The sequence below is a fragment of the Ovis aries genome, chromosome 12 (genome assembly GCF_016772045.2).
Source record: "Ovis aries strain OAR_USU_Benz2616 breed Rambouillet chromosome 12, ARS-UI_Ramb_v3.0, whole genome shotgun sequence".
In the NCBI taxonomy this organism is placed as follows: Eukaryota; Metazoa; Chordata; class Mammalia; order Artiodactyla; family Bovidae; genus Ovis; species Ovis aries.
The window spans coordinates 66,141,167-66,158,607 of NC_056065.1; the positions used below are offsets into that span (position 1 = coordinate 66,141,167).

The 17,441-nt window shown below is 40.3% G+C and overlaps 1 protein-coding gene across 1 annotated transcript in view; it reads left to right on the top strand.

Moving 5' to 3' along the window:
- The first annotated feature begins 635 nt into the window (after positions 1–635).
- HMCN1 (hemicentin 1) overlaps positions 636–17,441 on the top strand; it is a 552,382-nt gene continuing 535,576 nt past the window's right edge. The window contains exon 1 of the mRNA XM_004013873.6: positions 636–1,309. Within this exon, the coding sequence (XP_004013922.3) occupies positions 1,042–1,309 (268 nt within the window). The 5' untranslated portion in view covers positions 636–1,041. The remainder of the gene's footprint in view (positions 1,310–17,441) is intronic.

The window sequence follows — 17,441 nt, forward strand, 5'->3', positions numbered from 1 at the left end:
CCATCTACACTCAGTGACTACCCAGGCCCCGCTGTCTCTGTCTTGTTTCCCTCCACAACCCTTTTCCCTGTCGTCCTGTTTCTGACCGGTCCAGCTCTCTCCTCCCTCCCTCCCCACCAAAGCCCCACAGTACCCGAAGAGATCAAAGTGATAAAGTGGCTGCAGCCCACCCGGGAGGACCGTTCCAGCTCCCCCTCCCGGCTAGGTTGAGTGCTGAGTACAGGAAGCTGGGCTGCGCAAGGGGGGTGGTCTTGTCTTCTTGGGGGCGGGCGGGGGGGTAGTATGAAAGAGGTGTCTGAAGTAGCGTTTTGCATCGTAGGAAAAAAAAAAAGGCAATTCCCTTTGTGCACCGGGTTAGCGCAGTGTCCCTCGGTTCGGGACCTCGCCACACATTCTTGCAAGCCATTGTTTACCCCGGGGTTTTGGAGGGGAGGCGCCGCGCGGGTGGGCGCGGGGGGGACCCCGGGAGTGCTTCCCTGGTACTCAGTTGACCCGGGACTCGGTGGGGAGAAGTTGCCCTCCAGGAGGCGGGGCCCCAGAGCCAGGCGGAGGTGGGGGGCGTCCCCTCGACCAATCAGGAGGCGAGGCCGAGCCCGTCTTCCCCTCCCCGGCCCGCTCGCGGGCGGGCGGCGCGCAGTGGAAAGTTGGGAGCCGCAGCGGCTGGTCCGGGCGGAGAGCGGCGGCGGCGGCGGCGAGGGCAGCGGACACTGCGCGGCGCCGCTGGCTCGGAGCAGTCCCCGGGGCATGGGCCGGGCGCGCCGCCCGCACTCAGCCACACGCCGCCCGGGCCGCGGGCACTCGGCCGTCCCGAAGGAGTCTGCGTCCGGACGACGGCTGCCGCATCTTTGCCTGCCCGGCTCCGTGCAGGGATTTCGGGTTCGGTGCTAGTCGCCATCTGATTCTCAGCCCCCAACTTTTGGCAAGTTCAAAGAGGTTTCTGGAGTCGAATAAATTGCCCCGAGAGGAAACCCGCTGCCTGTTGAGGAGGGCTCAGCAGAGTGCTTGGGCGCTCCAGGAAAAAAAAAAAAAAAAAAAAAGACAATGATTTCCTGGGACATGATCCACACCATATTCCTGCTCGCTCTTCTTTATCCTTCCCGAGCGCAGGATGCAGTCCCCCAGTTGGAGGTCGAGGCAGAAGAAATTCCCGAGGGGGCCTCCACCTTGGCTTTTGTGTTTGATGTGACTGGTTCCATGTATGATGATCTAGTTCAGGTGATCGAGGGGGCTTCCAAAATTTTGGAGACGTCTTTGAAAAGACCTAAGAGACCTCTTTTCAACTTTGCTTTGGTGCCTTTCCACGACCCAGGTAAGGGGAATACTTGTTCTTTGTTATTCCTTATGATTACGTTGTTTCTTATGCCTTGAAATTGTGTCAGTAAGTTTCAGAACCATTTTAAATGTGTAGCTGAATACAGTTGTAACAAAGAATTGCTCGCCTACCTCTGGATTTGCTCCCTGATACCTGCTCATGTCTCAGCCATGGAGATGGCTTGTTTGAGGTGCTTGCACAGTGGTACCCAAACCTGGAAAGCGTGGAATTATGAAAACCAGAGCAATGATATAAAAGTTAGAGTTAATTAACTTAAAAAATTTGAAACTAAAGAATGTTTAAGGCCAAGTGGTACATTGGGTATTCAGCAGCAGTACTTTAACAGCTAACACCCAACTTGAGAGCATTCTCAAGATAACCCTCAAGTTAGGGGGAGAAAAACCTGTTGTGTGAGACACAGGGAAGCTTGTAAGCAATAATTACTAATGAACTGAAGAGATGAAAATAAGCCATTCATTTGTTAATTGAATCTACTGATGGTCGCACCAAGATCATCATTAGTTCGACTCACAGATGGTAATAAACGTGTCCTCCTCTCTTTCAGTAGAAATGCATGTAATTTGGTTTGGCGGTGCTCTTTAAAGGTAGTTGAAGTACAGTCACTTTATTTTTTTGCCCTAAAGCCATGGGTTTCAGCTGCTGCGCGGTAATTTGATCCTCTTTACTTTTTTCAGTTTCTCTTTAAAGTGGCACCTTTCTGTGAGGCTCATAGGAGCCCTCATTGTCAATGTGAGGATAGCATTGCCTGGGGAGCCCTGGGGCTGGCTGTCTAGCACCACCTGAGTTTTATTAGCACAACTCACTGCCCAGTCGAAGAAATAAAGCAGTGGTTTCTTGAAGTCCTCCCCTACTGTTCTCTCACATTTTTATTGAAATATTTTTTTCACTTTGAAGACTTTGACACAGCCACTTCACAATGAAAACTTGATATTGAGAATCTCAAATTCTTTCCTTGTGCTTTTGACAAGCATGTGAGAGTTCAAATTATTACTTGGTTTTAAATGTGGCAGGTTTCAGCTATTAAAGAATTGGCAGGGGGAGGAGTTTAGAGGGAAAAAGAACTCTGGGATTTTTGTTTGTTTTTCAGATGATGAAAACAATAACCTGTCCTCCTCTGTGCTATACATATAACCTTAGTAAATTCAATGTTGATTAAAAATAAAAATTTTAATATTTGAATAAAGAATGATCACTTACTGTGTTAGCTGTCTCAGTGAGACATCTCATGTGTTACAATGTTTTAATTTGTTAAATGTTAAGAGTTAACTCATTGGAAAAGACCCTGATGCTGGGAGGGACTGGGGGCAGGAGGAGAAGGGGCCGACAGAGGATGAGATGGCTAGATGGCATCACTGACTCGATGGACATGAGTTTGAGTGAATTCCGGGAGTTGGTGATGGACAGGGAGGCCTGGCGTGCTGCGATTCATGGGGTTGCAAAGAGTCGGACACGACTGAGCGGCTGAACTGAACTGAAGATGCCAATTGTGATGCAGACCAAGACTTTGTAAGCTTGGAACAGGCTAAATATGTTTCTTCTATAGCAATGAATCTGACGTTGGCAAAACGTAAAGTAAAAATTCTTTTCTGTGACACCACAGTTTGCTTTCCTCCAAAAAACTTTTATGAAATGATGTTGCTGTAAAGAGAACTCGAAAAACTGCCTCAAGGCATAAATGGAAACTAGATCATCATGATATTTATTTTGATATGATATGAAAAAAATTATTGGAATAAATTTTATTGTGGTGTGCTCCCTTCCAGTTGTTACCAAATAGGAAAATTTGTTGTAGTTGACTTTCCTTTATTTTGGCAATCACGATTCAAACTAGGGGAAACAGTATGCTAATAAAATATGACTAATAAATTATTTATTTTGAATTAAATAATAAGAGAAAATGATTAACTTAAATTGGCTCCATAAAATTCATTGTATGTATAATTCAGCAAAAGCTATTCTAGTTTCATTGTGATTCAAAGTGTTTTTGAACTTAAAGATGAGAATAGAAATTAAAACATACTAATAACCTTTAGTTTACTAACTCACAATAATGGATTGTAATATTATCTTTGTATGTCATTTTCTGTTTGTGTGTGTGTACAATAATTGAGAGTTTTTGATTCCCTTGTACTTCTGGTTGATTATCAACTTGGAATCACCAGCGGACAGAAAGGCCTTGAATGGAGATTTACTGGCTTACTGAGTGACACTGGAAAAGTCTGTTTACATTTTTGTATCCATTATCTCAATTATAAAATGGCAGAATTAGATTTGAACATCTTTAAGGTCACTTTCAACGGTAACGTTTTATGACTATTTCACACATGGTAGTTTTTCACAGTCCCTGATACAACTGACAAGCAAATAAATGATGTGTGTAATTTAATATAATTATATTAATAACTTTGCTTATAGCTATTCAAAGTGCTTTGGCATCTGCGGTTGAATTTAGCTAGATGAAGTAATGAATAAGATTTGGGATATAGTCTCAGGCATTTGACAGAGGCCTTAAGGCCTTCACATGATTGCTTTGGGCCTCTGCATAATAGTGGGGGGCAAGCTGTATGTTTTAAGGTGGGAGTAAAAATGAAAATACATGGAAGTGTAGGTGTCTCAGACATTAAAGAATCTGCCTGCAATGCAGGAGACCCAGGTTCGGTCCCTGGGTTGGGACAGTCCTCTGGAGAAGGGAATGGCAGCCCACTCTAGTATTCTTGCCTGGGAAATCCCATGAACTGAGTGGAGCCTGGCAGGCTACAGTCCATGCGGTTGCCAAGAGTCGGAATGACTGAGCAACTAACACTTTGACATAGACATACAAGAGGAATAAGTCAACCAGTTGACAAGGTGGTAATAAAATCACTCAGAAAAGTGTAGGAAGCTAGTGTTAGAGGAGTAACAGTGTAACCCATGGTGGGAGGAAGTTCCACAGAGCACCAGGGTCATCGCAAGTCAAGACAACTTTTTGATGCTACCTCTGCTTGAGATGGGTTTTCCATTCTCATGATCGCATTTAATGTATTAATTTTTAATTGCTTTATTGACCTTACTATATAATCACTCATTTAAAACATACCATTCTGTGATTTATAGTGTATTCAGAGACTGTTATTGTTGTTCAGTCACTAGGTTATGTCCAACTCTTTGCGACCTCATGAACTTAAGCACGCCAGGCTTTCCTGTCCTACACTATCTCCCAGAGTTTGCTCAAACTCATGTCCATTGATTTAGTGATGCTATCTAACCATCTCATCCTCTAGCGCCCCTTTCTCCTTTGCCGTCAATCTTTCCCAGCATCAGGGTGTTTTCCAGTGAGTTGGCTCTCACATCAAGTGGCTAACACGAAGCTTGAGCTTTCCTTTAGGATTGACTGGTTTGAAGTTCTTGTAGTACAAGCGAATCTCAAGAGTCTTCTCTAGCACCACAGTTCTAAAGCATCATTTCGTTTGTTTTCAGCCTTCTTTCTGGTCCCAACTCTTAATCCATGACTACTGGAAAAACTGTAGTTTTGACTGTATGGACCTTTGTCAGCAAAGTGATGTCTCTGCTTTTTAATATGCTGTCTAGGTTTGTCATAGCTTTCCTTCCAAGGACCAAGCGTCTTTTAAGTTCATGACTGCAGTTATTGTCAGCAGTGATATAGATATATGCAGTCATACCTCAGTCAAGTTTGGAACATCTTTCTCACTTTAAAGAGACACCCTGTGCCTTTTTATTTATCTGTCCTCTCAACCCCACCCCCTCCCCATATTATCCTCCTCCCAGGCCTGAGCAGCTCCTAATTTACTTTTTGTCTCTGTGGATTTTCCTATTCTAGAATTTCATATGAATGGAATCATATATTATCTTTTTTTGACTGACTTCTTTCACTTTAGCATAATGTTTTTAAGATTTATACACATCATAGCATATATCAGTAATTCATTTTTATGCCCAAATAATAATCCATTTTATAGATATGGTTTATTTTTAGTTTATTTATCTTTTAATCGATAATGGATATTTGAGTTGTTTCCACTTTTTGGCTAGTATGAATAATACTTCTATAACTATTTGTGGGCAATTTCCTGTGTGGACATATGTGATACTGTGATTTGTAATATGAAATAAATATTTGATCTTTGTCACCTTTTCTGGTATGCAACTCTTAAAACTCTTGAAATTTCCTAATTGATGAGAACCATAAAGATATCTTCTGTCGTGTTAATGAGGTGACTTTTGGACTCCACTGAAGAATGAGGGCTCACTGCCAGGAGACTCATCCCTGCGATTAGAGGGTTGGAACTTTCAGTCCCACCCCTAACCTCTGGAGAATGTTCCGTGTGTACTTGAAAAGAATGTGTATTTTGCTGTTTGGGGATGGAATGTTCTATAATAGTCTATTATGTCCATCTGGTCTACTGTGTCATTTAAGGCCGACTTTTTCTTATTGATTTTCTCTTTGGATGATCTAGTCATTGATGCAAATAGTATGTTCCAGTCCTCTATTATTATTATATTACTCTCAATTTGTCCCTTTATGTCTGTTAATGTTTTATATTTAGGTTTGTCTCTGTTGGGTGCATATTACAAGTATTATCCTATTATTGGATTGTTCCCTTTATAATTATGTAACATTCTTCTTTGTTTTAAAGCCTGTTTTGTCTGATATTCTTATTGCTACTCCAACAATTCATTTTGTTTGTTTGTGTGTAATATCTTTGTTTCATTCCTTCACTTTTAATCTATGTTTTTACAACTGAAGTGAGTCTTTTGCAGGCAGTGTAGATACAGGCTATTAAAAAATCCATTCAGCCACCTTATGTCTTTTGACTGGAGCACTTAGTCAGTTTGCATTTAGAGTAATTAGTCATAGGTTGTACTTACTGCCATTTTGTTAGTTGTTTTCTGGTTATTTTTCTTAGTTGTCCTCTGTTCCTTCTTTCCTTCTCTTGTTCTCTTCCCTTGTGATTTGATGACCTTTTTTTTTTTTTTTTTTTGGTCTGTGTGTGTGTTTGTATTTCTTTCTCTTTATTTTTTGTGTTTCGAGTATCAATTTTGTGTTTGTGGTTACCATGAGGTTTGTATGTAACAACCTATGTAAATATAACAAGCAGTTAGTCACTTAAGTTCAAGTACATTCTGAAAGCACTAAAGTTTTATTTCTCTATTCTCAACATTTTATACTTTTGAGGTCATATTCATATCTTTTTGTTCTGTATATTGCTTGACTGATTATTTTATTTTATTTTATTTTATTTTATTTTTTAAAATTTTTTTTATTTTTTATTTTATTTTATTTTTTAGTTTTTTATTTTTTAAATTTTAAAATCTTTAATTCTTACATGCGTTCCCAAACATGAACCCCCCTCCCACCTCCCTCCCCATAACATCTCTCTGGGTCATCCCCACGCACCAGCCCCAAGCATGCTGTATCCTGCGTCAGACATAGACTGGCGATTCAATTCTTACATGATAGTATACATGTTAGAATGCCATTCTCCCAAATCATCCCACCCTCTCCCTCTCCCTCTGAGTCCAAAAGTCCATTATACACATCTGTGTCTTTTTTCCTGTCTTGCATACAGGGTCGTCATTGCCATCTTCCTAAATTCCATATATATGTATTAGTATACTGTATTGGTGTTTTTCTTTATTTTTTTTTAATTTTAATATCTTTAATTCTTACATGCGTTCCCAAACATGAACCCCCCTCCCACCTCCCTCCCCATAACATCTCTCTGGGTTATCCCCATGCACCAGCCCCAAGCATGCTGCATCCTGCGTCAGACATAGACTGGCGATTCAATTCTTGCATGATAGTATACATGTTAGAATGCCATTCTCCCAAATCATCCCACCCTCTCCCTCTCCCTCTGAGTCCAAAAGTCCGTTATACACATCTGTGTCTCTTTCCCTGTCTTGCATACAGGGTCGTCATTGCCATCTTCCTAAATTCCATATATATGTGTTAGTATACTGTATTGGTGTTTTTCTTTCTGGCTTACTTCACTCTGTATAATCGGCTCCAGTTTCATCCATCTCATCAGAACTGATTCAAATGAATTCTTTTTTACGGCTGAGTAATACTCCATTGTGTATATGTACCACAGCTTTCTTATGCATTCATCTGCTGATGGACATCTAGGTTGTTTCCATGTCCTGGCTATTATAGACAGTGCTGCGATGAACATTGGGGTACATGTGTCTCTTTCAATTCTGGTTTCCTTAGTGTGTATGCCCAGCAGTGGGATTGCTGGGTCATAAGGTAGTTCTATTTGCAATTTTTTAAGGAATCTCCACACTGTTCTCCATAGTGGCTGTACTAGTTTGCATTCCCATTTAAAATCAATGATTTTTCTTTTGTCTTTTGACCTTCATGCTAGTTTTATAGATGGTTGCTGCTGCTGCTGCTAAGTCGCTTCAGTCGTGTCTGACTCTGTGTGACCCCATAGACGGCAGCCCACCAGACTCCCCCTGTCCCTGGGATTCTCCAGGCAAGAACACTGGAGTGGGTTGCCATTTCCTTCTCCAGTGCATGAAAGTGAAAAGTGAAAGGGAAGTCACTCAGTTGTGTCTGACTCTTAGCTACCCCATGGACTGCAGCCTTCCAGGCTCCTCCATCCATGGGATTTTCCAGGCAAGAGTACTGGAGTGGGTGCCATTGCCTTCTCCATAGATGGTTGAACCTTTGCTATATGTTTGCTTTTATCAGTGATTTTTTTCCTTTAATAATTTGTTTTATTTTGCTTGGTTTGGTTTTTGTCTTTTCTAGTTAAAGTGAAAGTGAAGTTGAAAGTTAACTGATGGTCTTACAGGGTCCCCTTGTATGTAGCTAGGTGTTTATCTCTTGCTGCTTTTAAGATTCTTTTTTTTTTAACATTGGGCATTTTAAGTGTAATATATCTTTATATGGGTCTCTCTGGGTTCATCTTGTTGGGACTCTTGGTGCCTCCTGGACTTAGGTGTCTGTTTCCTTTGCCAAGTTAGATAAGTTTTCAGTTGTTATTTCTTCAAATTGGTTTCATATCCTTTCTTTCTCTTCCTCCTCCTGGAGCTCCTGTAGTGTGAATGTTAACTATGCTTGATGTTATCTTAGAGGTATCCTAAACTGTATCTTTTTCTTATTCTCTTTCTTTCTGCTGTTGGAGTTGGGAGATTTCCACTACTCTGTCTTCCAGATCACTGATCTGTTCTCTGTATCCTCCATTCTACTGTTGATTTCTTTTAGTGTATTTTTCATTTCATTGTTTCTTCAGTTTTGACTGATTCTTTTTAATATTTTCTCTTTGTTGAAGCTTACTGAGTTCATCCATTCTTTTTCTAAGATCGTTAACCTTATTTATGACTTTTAGCTATTTACCTGGTAAATTGCTATTAGTGTTTTGGTGAGTTCTTTTCTGGGGTTTTTATCTTATGTTTGGGAGGTATTCATTTGTCTCCTGCTTTTGCCTAACTCTTTGTGTTTGTTTCTATATATAAAGTATATCAGTTATGTCTCCTGGTCTTGAAAGAGTGGCCTTAATATAGAAGGTATCTTGTGCGACGCAGTGACATAGGCCCTCCAGTGATCAGAGCCAGGTGCGGAAGAGGGTGATATATCTTGGGTGAAGTTGGTAGCTGTGAAAAGTTTGAGAAATAGTTGGGTTCTATATATATTTTGGAGATGAGACCAAAAGGATTTAGTGATGAATTAGATGTGAGAGAAAAATGATAGTAGGCAAGAGAGATTCTGAGGATTTGGCCTGAGTGAGTGGAAGCATAGTGTAGTGATTTACTGAGATGGAGAAGAGGAACCATGAGCAGGTTTGAGGAACAGTGGAAGACTGAGGTCTTTATTTTTGGCTATATGGTTGAGTTTGAGATGACTTTGTTATCCAAGTGGAGATGGTACAAAGGCAGTTGGATATTAAGATTAGAGTTCAGGGGAGAGGTCTGGGTCAGAAACATAAATTTGAGATCAGAAGGTGTGTATACGATGATAATCAGGGTGAGGCTAGGTGGGACCACTGAAGGACCTATTAGATGAAGAATCAGTGAAGGTCTGAGATCCCAGTTCTGGCATCCTCCAACGTTGAGCAGTTAGAGACAAGAATAAAAGAACAAAGCAGTCTAAGAAACTGAAGAGAGAGAGAGAAGAGTGTAACTGGAAATCAAGAGAGGAAAACTTTCAAGGAAGAATCACTAATTGGTTAGTTAATAAGAGGCCTGAGGATTGGCTAATCTATTTAGCAATGTGGATATTATTGATGTTTCACCAAGAAATGGTGAGACATTGGAAATGTCTCATTTCATTGGGAATGAAAGCCTGTTTGGAGAGAATTTAAAAGAGAATGGCAGTAGAGGAATTGGAAATGTTTGGGATTATATTGCTTTTTGCAACTACTGGAAAGATTGTTTTGTTCTTGAAGCTAAAATTGAAACTAGTTTTGATAAATAATTCACCCAACATCTTACAAAATGGAAACACAATGTAGTAGAGTCTCCAATTTGGAAGTGAAGATTTGTGTTCTCTTCCTTATTCTTGTCATTTAAGCAAATCATTTAACCTTGCCAGACTTCTGTTTCTTTGCCTATAAAAACCAGTGCATTGCTAGATTATTACCTAAGTTGATAGTTTTAGTGATCATAATTTACTGAATGATAATGGACTGCAAAGAGACTCCAAGTGGCAAGGACTTGATTCATTGGGAGAATTAGCAGCATTACATATCTCTTCACTTGCGTTTCATAGTAATAAAAATTTTGAACTGTCAATGACTTTGTATGGTTCTGCAGGACCTACACAGTGTTAAAAAAAGAACACTCTAAGACTTTTGTAATGAAAATATTCTTTTAGAATTTTTTTCTGAACAGAAGAATAGAAAGATTTTTACAAGGAAAATATTGCACATTGAGACCTTGAAAACCTATACAAATTTACATGAACTAAACTTCAAATTGAATGTTTTCAGTTTCAACATATTAAAAAAAAAAAGGAGCCAAGAAACTATGAGTGTCCCTTTGCCTTTGGCAGATCCTGCAGGAAGAAGGGTTTTCATGAGGAAAAGGATTTAAGCCCAACAGAAATCTAAAGGAAATGAGCTAAAATTTAAGAGTGAGAGATTTCGGTTAGACAATGATAACTTTGTTTCCTAGGATGATAGACTATTTTAACCTGAGTGTCTAGATCCCATATCACTGGTTATTTTCTGAGGATACAGAGATAGTTTGCACAGTGAAAGCTTTGTCTTGAAGTATAGGGACTGAATCTTGATATATCAAATGTGTTAAATGTGTTGGAGATGTTTCTATTTTAAAACATCATCTTTGACTCCTGAAGGATGAAAGGTGTTTTTTTTTTTTTTTCATATTAAGTTGAGAAACAGCCCTTTAATTGATAAATCAGAATTTGGTTTTATGTATAGTTTGTTTTTGGTCAAACAATAACCATTCTTAGTGAGCTTTATGACTCTGCTTGCCTATAATTAGAGGTAATAAAGTTACCATTTGTCAAGGACCATGCTAGGTGCCTTTGATTCAAAGATGAGGCATAACTTACAAGATGTTAGTAGTCTTTAGGGAGAAGGGCTAGAGAAATAACAATATTATAAACTGTGAAACATTTTATAGTGGAAACATAAGCATAGGGGATTGTGTGAGCTGAGAGCAGTGTCCCTGATACTGCATTAAAGAGGGTGATGGTTAGCAAAGGTTTTCTAGAAGTGTTACCTGGAGAAAGTGCATGAGTAAAAGCAGTTTGACAAGAATATTAAGGAGTTTGTGTTTCCTGCTGAACGCTTTCAGGAACCTGGAAGTGACATGTTTGGGTTTTCATTTTAAATCCTTATTTTTTGGACAGATTGGAACAAGGCAATCCTGAGAGCTCAGAGAGAAAACCTGAGGCCATCATAGCAATTCAGGGAGGAAAATTGAGGTGACTTCGGCATAGGAAAAAGGCTATAGATTTCAGAGTTATTAATAAAGTCCAAAAGAGTGGACTCGGCCTTTAAAACATGGAGAAAAGGGAAATATTGCCTTTTGTAGATTAAAATATGAAATTGGCATATGATTAAAGAGAAAAGATATGTAAAGTTAGCTTTAAGAGACACTGTTACTCTCAGGATGGGAGTCTTGCTTATCAGTTCCTTATACATTAACTTGTCCAAAATAAAGTCTCAACCAAAAGTGTCAAGGTCAACAATGAAAAAGTCACAGAAACAGACTTAGACATTGTACAACCAAGTTATTTTTGTTAAAAATTGTGTAATTGACATGATATTGGTTTCAATTGCACAGTATGATGGTTTGATATCTGTCTGTCTTGATATGATCACCGTGATAAGTCAGTATCTGTGACCATACATGTTACAAAATGCTTTTTCCTGTGATGAGCGCTTTTAAGAGTTACTCTCTTAGAAACTTTCACATATACAATACAGTCTTGACTGTGGTCACCATGTTGTACATTACAGCCCCATGACTGACTTATTTTATAACTGCGTTTGTACCTTTGACCCCCTTCTCTCATTTTGCCTGCTCTCTGCCCCTGACAACCACCAATCTGTTCTCTGTATCAGTGTTTAAAAATTTTTTTTTAGCATCCACATATCAGTGAGAACATACAGTATTTGTCTTTGTCTGATTTCACTTAGCATAAACCTGTCAAGGTCCATCCATTTGGTTGCAAATGGCAAGGTTTCCTGTTTTATGACTGAATAATAGTCCTTTCTCTCTCTCTGTCTCTCTCTCTCTCTCTCTCTTTGTGTATGCACATCACATTTTCTTTTTCCATTCATCCATAAATGGACACTTCGGTTGCTTCCATATCTTGGCTGCTGTAAATAATGCTGCCTTGAACTTGGCAGTTCATGTATCTTTCCGTGTTAGTGTTTTTGTTTTCTTTCAATAAATACCCATTCTTTCAATAAATACACCATCCAATACCCGGTGCTGGATCTTATGGTAGAACTGGTTTTAATTTTTTGAGGGACCTCCACATTGTTTTCCATAGTGATTGAACCAATTTATATTCTCACCAATAGTGCAGAAAGGTTCCCTTTTCTCCATAGCCTCACCGACACTTTATTTCTTTGTCTTTTTGATCATAGCTGTTCTGACAGGTGTGAAGTGCTAATCCACTGTGGGTGTGATTTGCGTTTCCCTGATGATTAATGATGTTGCGTAGTTTTCATTTACCTGTTGACCATCTGTATCCATCTGTATGTCTTTGGAAAAATGTCTCTTCAGATCCACTGCCCGTTTTTAAACCAGACTTTTTTTTTTTTTTTTTTTTTGCCAAATTTTATCTAAGGTTCAGAGTGTTCATTCTATGCTTAAATAGCTAGTCCATCGTGAGCAGTGTTCCAGCTGTGGTGGTAGACTGTTTATCTTTATAAAAACGTAATGATGTCATTACATATTTGGATCATACTATTAGCGCTCCTTGTTTTGGTCCCTCACTAAACAGCCTCCCAGTAATTTTTAACCTCATGAATTTTACTTATGGGAAGAGAATGTTCTGATCACACTGGCATATACATCAGATTCACCAGACAGTTATAGTCCTCATTGGTAACTCACAGTTTGGCACACTAGCTTTATACATCTGTCTCTATTGTTTAAAATAGTCTGACAGTGTCAAGTTAAAAGTTTCTGAGTTTGCAAGTCTGTGAGCCAGACATTGGTTGATGGAGAATTTATGAAAGTAAATGTCTCCCTGTGTCGATCTGTTTGGGTGGCCTGTCAATCTCCAGGTATTACCCCTCAGCATTTCCAGCTGTCAGTGTTAGTGTGAATAGTGCCAAGTAATGGTTCTGTCCACTTGAAACTTATGCAGATGACAGCTAAAGCCATTGGAATGAATGAGATCATCTAAAGAGAGCATGTAGATTGAGTAAAGAAGGGAGACAGGCAAGAACTATGGCAAACACAGCATTTAAAAGACAAAAGGGAGGAACTTCCCTGGTGGTCCAGCAGCTAATACTCCTGTGTTTCCAATGCAGGGGGCTTAGATTTGATCCCTGGTCAGGGAACTAGATCCCATATGCTACTCTGCCTCCCCCTGCCCTCCACTCCCTGCCCAGCCAAATAAATAAATATTTAAAAGACAGAAGGGAAATTTGTAAAAGATTCTGGAAAGGAGAGTCCAGGTAAATAGGAAGAGAAATAAGAATGAGCAATGTTTGGAAATATGAAAAGTTGTTAGTTTTAAGCAGAAGTTGTTGTCTGTCAGCTCTATCCGTTTATAAGGTTACTGAAAGTAAAGGCTAAACCAAAAGGCTACATTAAAATAGACTGTTTTGTAGGAGTTGTGGAGCCAGGAGGCTGAAATGATGGGTAAGAAAATGGAGCTAACGAATGCAGTATGTTTCTGTCAAGAAACGTAACATCGTGGTTTATAGCATAGGTTCTGGCATCTGATGCCTGGCTTGGAAAATGGGCTCCACCAAGTACTTTTTGTGTGCTCTTAACTTCTCTGTGCTTCACTATCAGTAACTGGGGATAGTATTATCTGCCTTGTAAGGCTGATGTGAGGATTGAAATACTAGATGTCCAAAACTTAGCACAATCCCTTTCACACAATAAATTCTCAATAATCATGAGTTACTGGACTTGAGAAAGAACATGTTCTTTTAAGGTGGGAGACAGGAAAGAATATTTGAATGCTGCTAAAAGCGAGTCAGTAGAATAGAAGAGATAAAATATTCCAGAGAGAACAGATAATTTATAAAACCAGTACTTTGAGAAAGCAAGAGGAGATAGGATGCAAAGTAGAAGGATTGGTTGTTCTCCTCCAAAGGAGGAGAAGACCTTGGGCTCAGTGTGATAGGAGCCAAGTGGACCACTGATAGGTACGGTCATGGTCAAGGTGGTAGGTGAAGATGCAGGATGTTGGATGACTTCTTGTCTGATGGACTCTTTCTTTTCTCAAAGGAAAAGGAGGGTCATTTGATGAGAGGAGGGCACTGGCAGAAGGGTAAGTAAGATTTTAGAAAACTGGTAGAGTTTGAGAGGTACAGGGTATCTATGGACACAGAGACAGTTTCAAACCAGGATGAGCTGTGGTTCAAAATATGAATTTGTAGTGCTTGTATGCTGCCTACCTGGGTGATTTTCTCCAGCAACTCTCAGCAACCTGGGTATAATTGCTGAGTGTTATCTTTTGTTTCATCTAGGACTTGGATTTCATTGAGCAGATGTGGCTAAAGAAATAGGGTATGTTTGAGAAGAATCAGTTCAGTTCAGTTCAGTCACTCAGTCATGTCGGACTCTTTGCAACCCAATAGATAGCAGCACGCCATGCTTCCCTGTCCATCACCAACTCCCGGAACTTGCTCAAACTCACGTCTATCAAGTTGGTGATGCCATCCAACCATCTCATTCTCTGTCGACCTCTTCTCTTCCTGCCTTCAATCTTTTCCAGCATCAGGGTCTTTTCTAATGAGTCAGTTCTTTGCATCAGGTAGCCAAAGTATTGGAGCTTTAGCATCAATCTTTCCAATGAATATTTAGGACTGATTTCCTTTAGGATGGACTGGTTGGATCTCCTTGCAGTCCAAGGGACTCTCAAGAGTCTTCTCCAACACCACAGTTCAAAAGCATCGATTCTCCAGCACTCAGCTTTCTTTATGGTCCAACTTATATCCATACATGACTACTGGGAAAACCATAGCTTTGACTAGACAGATCTTTGTCAGCCAAGAAATGTCTCTACTTTTTAATATGCTGTTTAGGTTCATCATAGCTTTTATTCCAAGGAGCAAGCATCTTTTAATTTCATGGCTGCACCATCTGCAGTGATTTTGGAACCCAAGAAAATAAAGTCTGTTACTGTTTCCATTGTTTTCCCATCTTTTTGCTATGAAGTGATGGGACCAGATGCCATGATCTTAGTTTTTGAATGTTGAGCTTTAAGCCAACTTTTTCACTCTCCTCTTTCACTTTCATCAAGAGGCTTTTTAGTTCCTCTTCACTTTCTGCCATGAGGGTGGTGTCATCTGCCTATCTGAGGTTATTGACATTTCTCCCTGCAATCTTGATTCCAGCTTGTGCTTCATCCAGTCCAGCATTTCGCATAATGTACTCTGCATATAAGTTAAACAAGAGGGAGGGGACATATGTATTCCTCTGGCTGATTCATGTTGATATGTGGCAGAAACCAATCCAATATTGTACAATAATTATCCTCCAATTAAAAATGAATAATTAAAAGAGACTGAAGAGATGAATCATAGAGTCAAATCTGGATGTATGACAAGAGTTGAGATTTTGCTTGTGAAGCACAATATATAACAAGGAATTTGGGATTAATTGGTGAGAATAGCCAGAGTGATTGATCATACAATTCAGCTGAGTAGAAATGAAGATTATGGAATTGATATCAAGGAACTTGAGTCTATGGAATATATTATGGATGTTACCATAATCTGGATAATAACAGAGCTTAAAGTAAGGAAGACAGTGAGTCAGGCATCAAGATTGTATTTAATAACAATTATTCAGAAGTCTTCATGTTGCTGCCAACAATGATGAAGAAGGTTAGAGGGTGTCAGGTGGCATACACCTCAGAATGGAAGATGTTTTTTCTGAAGGTAGAGGAATGACATATTGGGTGTGGATTAAATGATGACCCTCCTCTTCTGACCTCGGATGCTGGAGAATGAGCGGACTCTACTCAGGAAGTCTGTGAGGGAGGGGGCATCAATGATGAAAAACCTTATTTCAGCTAAAGTGGGAATTAGATGGGGAGTTACTGTGGGGAGGGCTTCCCTGGTGGTTCAGACCACAAAGAATCCACCTGCAAAGTGGGAGACCTGGGTTGGGAAGATCCCCTGGAGAAGGGAACGGCTACGCACTCCAGTATTCTGGCCTGGAGAATCCTATGGACAGAGGAGCCTGGCAGGTTACAGTCCATGGGGTCGCAAAGAATTGGACATGACTGAGTGAGTTTTACTGTGTGAAGATGGTTTGGAAGCCATAGGATATGTGAGGAAATAGGATGTGAATGAATGGGTCAGGAGAGAGGAAACAGGGAATGAGAGGAAGAGGGAAGGAAAATGGTTTGCTTTGGGGGCAGTGACCACAGTTGACGGTGATATAAAGCAACATGGGATACTTTGATTGCAACGTCTGACTTGTTTAATCCCTAAATCATGTCCGACTCTTTGCAATCCTATGGATCGTAGCCTGCCAGGCTCCTCTGTCCATGGGATTTCCCAGGCAAGAATACTGGAGTGGGTTGCCAATTCCTTCTCCAGGGGATCTTTCCAACCCAGGGATTACATCTGTGTCTCCTGCGTTGGCAGGCGGATTCTTTACTTCTGAGCCACCAGAGAAGCCTGCATTGTCTGAGACTTGGATATAAATTTAAGGTACCTACTCAGGCTGGTGAGAGTTGGAGCCTGGTGAAGTCATCTTTTGCAGACAACCTGGTTGGCAGGGACTTCTGAGGAAACACTTCAGCTCACATGTCTTAGTGGCACCATTTTTACTTCTAATAGTCGCAGCTACCATCTTAGTTTTGAGTCATTACCATGGACCAGGAACTAGATACATCGTTCTCAAAATTGATGTTAACTTTATTTTACGTATGAGGCAACTGAGGCTTGTATGGACTTTGCATTATGTTTCTACAAGTTATTTTTTTTTTGCCACTTTCGTCTGTTTTGAGAAATGTGTAAAATTAAGGAGATATGCCCAGGAAGGTATGGCAAGGGGGCCCCGTGTTGATTTGTGAGGGCTGCCATAATAAAGTGCCACATGGGGTGGTTTGAGCAACAGAAATCTGCTGTCTCACAGTTGTGGAGCCTAGAGACCTGCAGTTAAGATGTTGGCAGGGCTGTTTCCTGCTGAGAGTTGTGGGGAAGAATCTGCCTCATGTGTCTCTCGTGGCTCCGGGTGCTTTGCTGGTGATCATTGGGGTTCTCTGGCTTGTAGATGGACAGATCTCTGTCTTCATGTTCACAGGGTGGCCTCTCTGTGTGCTGCGTTAATTTTCCCTGTTTGATAAGGACATCTGCCATTTTGGATTATTGGCCCACTCTTTCAAATCCTAAAAGATGATGCTGTGAAAGTGCTGTACTCAATATGCCAGCAAATTTGGAAAACTCAGCAGTGGCCACAGGACTGAAAAAGGTCAGTTTTCATT